Genomic DNA, 12,701 nt, shown 5'->3' with positions numbered 1-12,701 from the left:
AGCAATTACTTTGCAAGATTTTTGAGGCTAAGACTAATAAAATTAAGAACTCTAGAATAGATTTTTTTTTTTTTTAAGAAATTCCCTTCCTCACAAAGAGAGCACCTTCAAAGTACAGTAACTTAAGCAGCATATGGCATTTACATTTTCATCTAAATCTTTAAAGAAGCCCATTATTTCCTTAGATTTGAGAAAAGAACCCTGCTTTATTTCACCACACCAGCCATAAATTATTCATTAATTCTGTTTGCTAACTCTGTAACTGAGCCCAGATGTTTCTGCTGGAGAGGCATTCCATAAGAAAAGTTAAATATAGCAAGCTGTGTGGAAGGAACAGACCTCTCCCCCTTGCCCCCCCCAGCATGCTCAAATATTACTTGAGAGAAAATAATGAAAACATTTGAAAAATATTCTGAATATGTGAGTCTGTGAAATGCCACAGTCTGATCACAAAATTTCATGTAAAAGAGCCCCCACACATTCCATTTGGGTGTAACTGAAGTTACTGGTCCTGTCTCTGGGAAAGGTGCTGGCACTTTCACTCGCCAGAGTAAATAGAAAATTTACAAGCAGAGGAACACTCCTTGCCATGCATCATTTACAAATATAAATCAAGACTTAAGTTTTCAATTACAAGAAACACTTTTGAGCCAGCTACCAATGGCAATTACCATGTTGATGAAGAACTAAGAGCATCCCATGGAATTTCTTACGGAATTGGCATGGAAAGTTACTGGTGGGAATTTTAAATCCATTTCAGTGCTTCAGAAGAACTTCAACCATTTTACACTAGCAAAGATGAGTAGTGCTGACATTTATAATCTAACGCTAAGAACACAGTCCTGTTGAACAGAATGGAAACTACCACCTTCAGCCACATGTTCAGACACTGTTATGGTTTCTAATACTCTTCAGCAACTGTCTTAAGCTGGTTTTGAAATGCCTATTCTAAATTAGAAACTATTCCGAATCATTATGTAGCTGGAGACAGTGAAAGATGCAGGATTGAATATTGCAGACTCACATTCTTTGGAATTTGGAGACTATTCTCAGGCACGCAACGCTTCTTCAGTTTTGAACAATGATCACAGGAGAGATTTTGAGACATCACCTAGTCCCTTTGCTCTGCTCCAAGGCAAGATCAATCGTATTTAAACCACTATTTTCCTAATCTGTTCTTAAAAATTTCCAGTGTAACAGATTCTGTAAGATGACTTTGCAGAGGGAGGATATTTTGGGGAAGCTGTTACAGACTGGTATGGTAACGATGCCACTGCCCTGATACCAGGTATCAGCTGTTGTCATCCAACTTTATTGCACTTGCACCTTGTAGCCAAATCCTGTTGTTCTTTAACCACTTGTGTCCATAAGAGACTTTGCAAAATATGTTAAGTCTAACCATACTGTTAACAGAAAGCACCTTCCCGCTAGCTAGCAAACAGCCAAACAAACCTCGGTATATATACTATTAGCCACCTTAGAACACAATAAAACTCTGCTGGCTGTTCCTAAAAACATGAATATATGACTGAAGTCATAATTTTAGCATGGGAAGGCATACTAGCACTAGCTTTAGCCTCCTCAACGTCAATAATGTTAGGAATAATGAAGTGGTAGCACAGGTCAACAATTTCAGGGCAAAAAAAAATTTTTTTTTCTTAGTCCATGCTGCCAGAAGTTTTCTTTATTTCTGGTAGCTACTCAAAGTTAGCATTACCAACAGCTACCACAGCATGTCTACCACAGGCAATGACCTCTTCATTTTGCTGTGTAGACAGATCTTAAGGACATCTCACTTCTACTTCAGAGGTCAACTGGAAAGCAGCCAACGAGAAGAAAACCAGAACAAATTTTATTTAAGTCACCCCAGCAGCAACTTAAAATTGAGTCCACCTATATGAGGAAATGTTTCCTCTCCAACTCCTAAGGAAGACAGTTATGCAATGTAAAACCTAGAAACTGGACCCAGTTATAGCATGTGTGAGAGATGGAAGATGACAAAGATCTGCAGGCTCTCAGAAAATACAGACCATATGTTGAAACAGTGGAAAGTCTTCTGTGAAGTCTTTGAGGGGGGGGGAGAAGAGGGAGTAGAGCACAGGTGTGAAGCACCAAAAGGAGTAAAAACAGAATAGAAACTACATTAGACAGCCCATCTTGAAAAACCCTTTTCCAATATATGGGGGGAACATTATAGCAAAAGAGAAAGAACTTTTAATCTCCTTTGCACTGCATGAATTTCTAGAGCACTGCCAAGCAAAATTTTTTTGTGGACTGAAACCAGCACCTGGTGTATTTCCTGGTTTATGCATGGTTAACAGAAGCTGCAGGAAAGTTTCAGTTTGGACAACTAAATTTAGAAAGTGAAACATCAAATTTGATGCACTTTACAAGCAAAGTCTTAGCTACAAATTATACACAGCTAAGTACAATTGTTCAAAGTTACTGCTTTTAGGTTGTCCTTGTTTTAAGCAAAAACCAGGCCCTCATGAAGATGTCTGTATACCTAAATTTGTGCCTAATTATCTTTCTCCACAGCTATTGTGTTGGAAAACAGGGATAAAACCTTAAGTTAACAGGTACTCTAACAAGAATTCAGCATGCAGCTCACTTTCTAAAGAGGCTTATGGGAAAAGGAAGCCACACTTAAGACCTACCTGTTTGTATGACCTGTTACTTAGGCAGAAAAAGAAATGTCACAAGGAAGAATTTTTGGTGTTTAAACCGTACAGAATTCTATTAGACTAATCTACAGCAATTTAAACAACCCAAACCTAAAAAGGTCCTGAGAGTCTCCCACTTTTGGGAGTCTTATCTGGTCTACTCACTTAATGCACACATATAGATGATTATATTCCAGCAGAATTAAGACCAGATGGGGTTTTGCTGTAAGCTTGATTTTTTTTTTTTTTTTTAAGAAAAAACTTGTTCTCTGTTCATTTTTTCACAAAGAGATAACAAATATATTCAGCATCTTAAAGAAGGAAAGAAGAAAAGAACGTTTACTTTGGTTGTGCTAAGCAGCCAGGTGCTATAATACTGCAAGTTTCATCTGTAGTCTGCAGTGCTGTAAGTTCTGCCATGTTAACCATCACATCGGTCTTGTGGCCGGGAAGCTTGGGAAGCACGGAAAGTATCTTCTCTGCAAGATTGTCACCATGATGACCAACTGCTCCTGGGGGGAGAAAAAGACACCAAAACTGTCAGATATATAACTAGAAGAAAAAAAAAAAACAACAAAAACAACACAACACAAAAACCACAAGGAATTCAGAGCAAAATAATAACCATGTTTTGGTGAGAAGGACACTGGTAGTCATAACAAGAAGACCACATTTAGCTTTTCAAAGTTATTTTGCTATAAAAGTAAAATTAATTTCTGGAATGTTTGAAGTTAAAAGCATTGATAACATTTCAGAAAGATTCATTTAAAAAGCATAAATTAGACTTAATTTTACAGCTGTTAGATATTCATTGATTTTGCACTTAAACCTGCAAAATGTTTCTCTTTGCATAAGAAACTTGTTAAACAAGATTTGCAATGGTTATTAAAAAAACACAGGCAAACATTCATAATATAGTCACATGCAAAGTATACTCTTCTACCTAAACTAACAGGACTGTGCTTAAAAGGGCTGTATGCAAGTTGACTACATAGCTACCCAAATAGGCTAGCATAATATCAAAATAACAAATTACCAAAGTAAACAATTACCAATGACATGTCACTGTCAAGATCATTGCTTCTATATGGACTGAGGGCAGCTCAGGTGAAACCAACACAAAATAACTAAACCAACCCAAGTTACATAGTATAAAATGGCATTTTGACCATGTTCCAAGAGAAACTCCAAATTCCAGTTGGCACGTTTTCTTCAATTCTCTTGATTTCAAACACACATGCTCTTCTTTCCATTCACAAACTCTCAACACAGGCGCTACAACCAACTGACAAAATATTAAGACTGTGAACCAAGCCAAAGCAGAAAAACATGACACACACTACAGATGAAAAAGTCAGAGAGGGCGACCAGAAACCTTATTGCCTTTAAGTCAGGAACAAGTTGAAGGTATTTGTATTCTGCCACTTTAGCTATGGTTCAGCTATTACCACAGGGCTGGATACCAGTCCTGAGCTTAGTATTGTGCTCCTGGTTTTACTCACAGGAGAATGCGGACTTCTGAAGCCACCACTGAGAGGCAGGAAAAAGATCTTTCAGGCTATGGTCCCACTCCCATCAAAGTCTGTCCATGTGGCACCCTATCTGCTCTCACTTTTCATCATTTCCAAAGACAGAGGAGGTCTGTTTCAACAGCTGAAGTAGCTTCACATGCTCCATAAATCCAAACAAGGCCCTTACATCAAGAACATCAGTGGGATCAGATTATTAACTGCTCTTGGATAAGCAGAAGGTTGCCTCTGGTATGTCTACAGCAGCCAGGTATCCATGCTGTAAAACCACCTCATGGTTTGTCAACTATTCTGACTTGTAGAAGAAGTTGAAAAGAGAAGCAAGGATGAAAAGGGAGGAGAAAAGTAAAGTCAAACTCCATGCTGGCAATGCCTCTATCCACAGAAGGCAAGGAAGGCACACGTGTCCAGCATGTGGTAGTACTGCAATGCGGACACCTGGCCGCTCAGCTGGATTGAGATTACCAATTTGTTTCACCAGAGATTGTAATAGTCACAGAATGACAGCAACCTTCCTTTCTACCATCCCCAGCCAGATTTATACCACTGAAGTACAGATGAAATGAGCTGGGTTGTCTTTATGACTCCCTAAGCCATCTGTTCTCCAAAATCCCTACATTCTTCTTACTAGGTCAGTCGCTTGTCAGCCACACTGCAGTTATCAACACTTGCAAAGTTACAGACATGGAAAACAGATGGTAATCTTCTGAACCCACACCCCCACGTACTGGAAGCAACGTCTATGTCTCCACACTTGCTGCACGTGAGCAACATTTAGCTAGACAAGACATTTAGCTAAACTGGAAACACCTCAAATGCAAGTAAACCCACATTAATTATTAATATCCCTCCTTTCTCCTTGGCACAGGGGGAAGTCTTGGCACATTCGAGTTGCTTCCATGATCAGCCAGTGTCATCTCAGTCTCCTTCCCACAACTGCTACTCCTTGGAGGCTCCCACTGGTCCACAGGTGCTAATGGCTTTTGCTGTGACTTACCAAATCAATCAGAAAACATCTCCTGGAGGTTTTAAAAATCGCTATCACTGCTGACCAACTACACAAAGCAACCAAGGCTGGAAAGACAGTTAAACTTCAGAAGATTAGGACAGGAAATTGCACTGACTTCAGCAGGGTGTATGGCACTGGTTTCCATCCTCTCTCCTCATCACTGTTGAGGACAGTCAACAGGCTGCTCAGCAGCTTCTCATGACCAATGGTGGTCAAGGCAGCTGGCGGTTTTTAATGCTGCCACTGTGCACAGAGATCAGGTGTTAAAGTGACAAGGAGAAGTTATGTGACCAATGCAAAACAGGAGTCTTCATGCTAATATCCAGCCTTGAGGACACAGGAAATCTTATGTATCATGCTGTTCTAATTTTACTTTTTCTTCTCATTAAGAGTTACAAACTGTAATGTGACATTTGATACAGGTTGTAGCTGTCAGAATTGGCAAAGGCGACCAACCAGTTCCTTAGGAATGAGCCAGGAACTCATTAACTACACCCTCCCTTCCCCCCAAAAGGCATCAATGACACGCATACAAGAAAATATTTTCCTAAGCCCATTACCAGCCCTATATCACACCATTTGTACTGCAATTCTTACATTCTCCTACTGGTTCTACTATCTGGTTCAAAAACAAAACAAACAAACAAAAAGCAGATTTAAGGGGCAATTGCACATCACAGAAGCAACATGAGAGCTTGGGTAATGGGAAGACTTCAATGTCAGCAGCTAAACACAAGGAGCTTGAAGTAGAAAACAGTTCTTCTACAAAGGCATTGCTCACTAGCCAACAACTAATGCAGCTAATTTCTGCTGGGGGCTTTTCCTTCAATCAGAGGTTACATGTAAGTCAGTGTGCACCAAAACAGTATGCAAGGTGTATCTTGCCCCCACTATCAAGCTTTCTCAACATCTGCTGTTTTAACTACTTTGTAGATTAGTTCAGAACTGGTGATTTTGGAAAGATACACAGACAAACCCATCCCAGTTTTCCTGATGTTTCAACACTACACATTCACCCAATGCTTTTCTGAATAACATCACCACTAGGAAGACTTTACACTAAAGGACTCTACCAGGACAATTTCTGTGATGCAACTTTCTTAGGGAATGCATCACCCCAGTGAGTGCAGGGTTTAAAATATCAGAAGGCACAAACGTTTACACCTATTCCCTTGAAAGACGCTGGATATTTGGAGTTCCAGTTCCAAAGCTTATCAATGTTCTGCCATATTCTTTCATCCAGATCATCATCAGCTTAAGCTGACCTTGTTAAACAGTGCTGGAGAGCAGCCTGTATGTTCCCAGGAACCATTGTGCAGCATTCAAGGCAAACTAGAGCATCCTTCTGCCCTGCCAAAAGACAGATCTACATTCTTCTTTGTACAGACAAAGGAACATCAAAGTAGTCAGTTATCTGTCCCACTATGCTGGCTACTGAATCTTAAAAAAAAAACACCACACAAAAAAACCCCCAAATCCCAACCAACAAAAAAAACAATCAAACAACAAAAAAACCCCCAAACAAAACCACAACCCCCACTCAAAAAAAACAAAAAAACTTGTAGCCCAGCAGTAGAAGCACAGAAGCCCACAGCCAAGCACAGCAGCATCAGAGTGCTGCCACAGAAATATGACAGATTCCCCACCTCTCACAGCCAGCTACTGCAACATATGTAAAGAGTAGTAAATTTGGAGATAAGAAACACTTAACCATCAAGACTCATGTAATTTCCAAGCCCTCTGCACTGACCCAGCCACCTGCAGTTTTCTTTAAATAGGCAAAACTCATTCCATTTATTTGCTTATCTCTGTAAAGCCTCTATAAGAAATTTAACATCTGAAGCATTTAAAAACCTATTATAAAAATTTGTGTGCCTATTCCACAATAGCAGAATCTTTACAAACCACAGCATAGCAGAAGCTGCACCCTGACCCGCAGCACTGAGTTGACACCACTTGAATATTTTCAGCTGCCATCACTCCTCACAGCTGTAGTCTACAACCTCAAGTAACTACAATAATTTAAGCATCAGTTGCTTCCTATGTCAAAGCCCCAGCCTGGTTCATAAAGAGGGGACTACTGTACTCTACAGGCCTCAGTATTTATGTTTTCAAGACCTCAGCTTATATGGTAATGAAGAAAAAAACATGGGTTTGTTTCCTTTAAAAAGGCATTAGTGTCAATCCACCAATGCATCAACTTGGAAGATGCCGCAATCAAAGAAAGCATGAGTAAAGCACTGCAAATTAGAAACATGACAGAGATAATGAAAGAAATAGACAATTACAAACAAACAGTTTAAAACAAAAATAATCAAAAGGAGATATTAGTCAGAACCAGACTTTACCAGAAAGGCATGGGTCTACATTAGTCTTCACTCTTATCCTCCTCTATGAATGGCATTACGTGCTAGGGCAATTAAAGCACACCACAACTTTCTCATCACTGTGGCTGCTCCCAGAAACTGAAAGGGTATAGTATCCACACTTCATGGATAAGTGCCTGAACTGTGCACTTTGTATCTGTTACAAGGCTGAAAACATTACAACCAATGCAAGGGTGTGATGCAAAAATGATGCCTGGCTGACAGTGAGGGCGATAATACAGAAAGTTAAACCTGAGTTTGCAGCCTTGGCTGTGGGGAAACATTCCTGTGATTTTGACCGATACATGCAAAAGCGCTAGGGGAAGATAAAAGTGCTGTTGCTGCCGGCACTGAAATACCCAACTTCAACACTCCTCACACAAAGGTTATTATTCAAAGCCATACATTAACTGCACAGGCACCCCCCTGCTATTCATTCCTCTCTGTCTTTTGCTCACTGTACTGCATTTCAAAATCACCTGCACTTACCAGTGGGTGAGACCTCCCTATTCCCTGCACTTAAAACAGCCCACGTCCCAAATACTGCAAAGCACCAAGGGACTGGAAAGAGAAACGCATCAAGCTGTTCTGAACACCAATATCTGAAAGGTATCAATGAGCTTATGAATGAAAAAGGAAATCTGGGAAGCTGGAAAAACTGCTTCATAAAAGGTGTGAATGCTGGCAGGGTGGTGACTAAGAAACACATGGAAGGAGCATGGGGCTACAATATGGTATTGCAACGCAAATATTTAGGGGCGCAAATATTAGAGGAGAAAAATAAAGGGGAATTAAGGTGCCAGAGTTAGCTCTGACTTTAACCAGTGTCATTTATGAGAGCACCACCCTAGCTGGGAGGATTTACTCTGCTTTTTAAAGCTAAGTTAGTGAACTTTAAAACAGTAAGTAGGCAAAAGAAAGAAGCACTACACATACATACAGCACCAGTAACAAAGTTTTATACAATCAGAATTCAAGAAATGAGCACACAGTACTAAGCCTGTGATCTCCTCTGGGCATAAAAATACATGTCCCACTTTCCAGGGCACTGCTTTATCCACAAGATCCTACACTGCAGGGGTAGGCAGTATCCATGTCATCCCCAGTTGAAGCCACGCCACTGCAGTGAAGGCAGAAAAATCCATAAAAAGAAGATCTGTGTAACAGCTCAGTTGAACATTATGTCATACAGGACAAAAAGGAGAATTATTTACCTTAATTCAGTATTCTCCTCTCTACTTAAATAAAGCATGCATAAGTAATGCTGAACACACAAAATATAGATTATAAAAAGTATTCGATAGAGCTTAATCCAAATTTTAGAGTAATAACTCAGAAGAGATTCTTAGCTTCACAGAACCTAGAACGCTAACCTAGACAGATGCCTTCTGATTTTTTGATAGAAAAATGTACCATTTTGTGATTAATTATTTTTTAATAATTGTCACAACAAAGATAATACAGCTTTGTGTCACTGACAGAGGTTCTTTACCAAAATGTACTTAATACTTCTTCAGTATGTTCTTTAAAGGGGAAAGTTTTAATATTTAAGTACCAGTATTTTCCCTTAGTTCAGTTGTTTTCAACTGCAGCACTAGAAAAGGCACTTTTGAGATAGTTTGATTTTTACTATTAGTTTTCGGTAACACTAATTGATTTCTGTTTGTTATTCTAGGCTAACATCTTATTTGCTGTAGATAAGCATGGAACGTGAGCCAAAAATAAGACATCTGTTACTGCAACTCCTTTAGACATCGTCTAGAGCTACCTAAAGCTGTATTCCATTCAGGTCTTTTGAGTCAGAAAATATTTGCCTCCTGATAGCCTACTCAGAGTGATTCAAAGTCACCTGGTTCAAAGCAGTAGCCTGATTTAATCAGAGGGTAGCCCAGCACCTACCCCAATGAACATCCAGGTTTTTGTCGAAGTGGTTGGAATATGAAAGCATTCTCATAATTCATGGATACATAACCATTTCTCATATCTGCAGCCCACATGTTGGACAAGATTCAGGTATCAATAAGACATTCACAAATTAAATGCAAAATCTTTCATCTTTAGAGAGGGGAGATTTAAAAAGTTTTTTTAAATGAGCTGCAAATGAGAAAGTCTACCTCAAAGACTTCCACCTGCACTGAGCTGTTATTTGAGAAAAAAAAATTATTTTTACACTGCTGACTGCAAATACATACCATAGCTTGAAAAAAAAATCCAGTGACCCAGTTGCCAATACCAAGCTGGGAACTTGCAGATAGGAAACTTTAGATTTACAAAGTGTAAGGCTGAAATTCAACAGATTCATTCATTCACCTGAAGGCCAAGCAGTGGAGTTGGATGTAGCAGGCCAGGGGAGACAGTACATAAAGGCTGAACACACCTAAGAAAATTACGGTTTCAGGTACAACTTAATCCTGTCTTTTCCTATTTCTTGACAACTGATTTCACAACGTAAATGCTGTTCTTTTCGTGTACTTTTTACTGTAGAATTTCCATCAAACCAATGAAACAAATCTTACTGTGTGGCACTAAATTCAGGTCCATATAGTGCTTTACCTCTGAAATGTACTATATTTTTCCTCCTTCAGTTTGCACTGTACTTGATGGCAAGAGTATGGGATCATGTCCAAAGCATAGCAAGGCTTCAATGAAGCTGTCAATGAATTCTGGAGACATTTGCTGGTAACAAAAGAATGGCTGCATGAAGGGATCTTGGTCTCAGTTACAGATACCAAAGAGAATACATTCCTAAAGAAATCAATACTTTAATTTCTCATCCTTACTCCAAGAGCTTTGATGCATCCCCTCCAAAGCTGCCCCACCACAGCCCTGATGTTTTCTCCGAAAAAAACTTCTACTGATGTACAAGAACCCAGACTTCACTTCCCAAATTTAAGCTGGTACCAGTTATCTCTCTTCATGCCTCCTCAACAGTCTCCTTGTCAGGCAGCTCGCTGTCACCCACAATTTCCAGTTCCTTTTCTTGTTTTTAACTCTTCCCACCACCTGAGTGCACGAATCCTTACCCAGTTTCACTGGTTCCCACCCCCAATGGGCACTCCTCTCACAGTTTCATTTCAAGGCTCTTCATCCAAGCCCACTCTCCTGCAGCCTTCCCAGCAATCTTCCCAAACCACAGCACAGCATTAACCACCCAGATTCATAGCTGCTCTTCAGCACATTGTCAATGGCTATGAACCCTACAGCAGTGCAACAATACATAAAGCCAAAATTAAGGGTGGGGCAGGGGAAGAAAAATCAGGAACAGATGAGCTGCAGGTGCAACATTGTACCAAACACTTGCTATGGGTCACCTGGCAAAATTACAACCTTAATTATTGACCATATGCAATGCAAATGGAACCAGGCCCACATACTGTATATGTGAGCAGGTTTATCCATAATATGATGGGGTAAGTGAATGCAGGCCCTCCTATAACAATTATTCTCCGAGTTTAGTTTTCCCTGAAAGATGGTTATTCCAGAAGTGAGAGCCCGATACAAACTTTTTCTGGGTCACTGGCCCAGCACCTTCCTGGTGACTTGTTCAATCACTCTTTCCCTTTCTGACCTTTTGATATCACATCTTACCAACCTTACCAACTTAAAAGTCTTCAACTCACTTAGCAAGCTCATGGGTTGATTACAATACTAGACATTCTCCTTCCAACAGTTTCCCAGTCGACTCTCACACCACTCTCTATGCTTCCCAACTTTTGCATCAATTCTGCATTAATTGGCAGTATTAAATTTACCATCTGGTCCATTCTTACACTCATTTGCTTCCCGGAACGTGTTGTATAAACAATTCTGTATTGTTTTCACTCAAACATAATGTTTTCCCAGTTAACAACACCAGCCACGTGCAATTGCTTCACTCAGAGACTAAGCATAATGCATAGCATGTAAAAACCACATAAATATACACAGAGAGACACTTTCGGACATATAGATACAGCTAAGCGTATATGTAGATGTATATCTGTTTAGACAGGTATAATGCTAAGGGCGACAAGGAGATACACTGGGAAATACCTCGCAGTAATCCACCAGGCCATTTCCTTCACGCCCTGGGATGACACACAGGCACGGCTAAGGTCTCTAGCATGCAGCAACGTGGAAGTGCCAGAAACAAAGCCTTGTGCTTCCAGCAGAGCCTCCTGCTTCACCCTTGGTTTCCGTGACCCGCTGGGGAGCAAGGATGTGTGAGCAACCGCCACGGCCATGGCGTTACATGTGCTCCCGGGCCACGAGGACTCCCGCAACTATCCGAAAACCTCCGCATGGGGTGGACGCGGGTCCACAGGGATGGCAGCCCCCGCCAGCGGTGGGTTTCTTACCGGCGAGGTCCAACGTCCTGTCCACGAAGACGACGGAGGCCTTGTGGGCGGCCGTCCTCCTCCTGTTCCTGGCCGGGGCATAGCTTGCCAGCTCGGCAGCGACGACCCTGCTGAGGGCCCCCACGGCGAAGCTCTCCTCCCGCAAGCCCAGGGCGGCGAAGAGCGCGTCGAGGTCGCCCACCAGGGCCCGCACCGCCGCCCGCAGCTCGGCGGGCAGGGCGGCCGGCCCGACCTCCGCGGGGCCGGGCCCGCCAGGGCCGGGCAGAGGCGGGAGGAGCGCCGCCAGGGCGGGCAGCAGGCAGAGCTCCGCCGAGACGGGCGCCAGGAGCGGCGGGCCCCGCGGCACCACCTCGGCGCGGCCGCCCTCGCCCATCCACCGCCGCAGGGTCTCCTCCAGCTCGGCCGGCCCGCCGCCCTCCGCCTCGCCGCCGGACACCAGCACGCAGTGCCGCACGGCGCCCTGGCCCAGCACGCCGCGCACGGCTGCGGCCGTGCCGCCCCGCAGCGCCCCGCTCACCACGAAGACGGCGCGGGCCGCCCCGGCCGCCTCCGCCGCCGCCTCCGCGGCCAGCGCCCTGACGGCCAGCGCCCCCGCCGCCAGCAGCTCGCCCGCCCCGCCGCCGCCCCAGTGCAGCGCCTCGGCGGACGCCGCGTCCAGGAAGACGACGGCCCGGCGCGCCCTGGCGAGCACGGGCTCCCAGGCCTGCCGGCACACCCGCCGCAGCTGCAGCTCCGGCACCGGCGCCGCCATGGCGGTGGGCAGCGCTGACAGCCACAACACACCGCACGTGCCCGGC

The 12,701-nt window shown here is 42.9% G+C and overlaps 1 protein-coding gene across 1 annotated transcript in view; it reads right to left on the bottom strand.

The window, feature by feature from the left end:
• SCFD2 (sec1 family domain containing 2) overlaps positions 1 to 12,697 on the bottom strand; it is a 207,072-nt gene extending 194,375 nt beyond the window's left edge. Inside the window, exons 1-2 of the mRNA XM_069790287.1 lie at positions 11,905 to 12,697; positions 3,007 to 3,175 (exon numbers count right to left, since the gene is read on the bottom strand). Coding sequence (XP_069646388.1) covers positions 3,007 to 3,175; positions 11,905 to 12,655 — 920 coding nt within the window. The 5' untranslated portion in view covers positions 12,656 to 12,697. The remainder of the gene's footprint in view (positions 1 to 3,006; positions 3,176 to 11,904) is intronic.
• Positions 12,698 to 12,701: the final 4 nt, after the last annotated feature.

Source organism: Haliaeetus albicilla, chromosome 1 (assembly GCF_947461875.1).
Source record: "Haliaeetus albicilla chromosome 1, bHalAlb1.1, whole genome shotgun sequence".
Taxonomy (NCBI): Eukaryota; Metazoa; Chordata; class Aves; order Accipitriformes; family Accipitridae; genus Haliaeetus; species Haliaeetus albicilla.
This window is presented reverse-complemented; position numbering and strand designations above follow the sequence as displayed.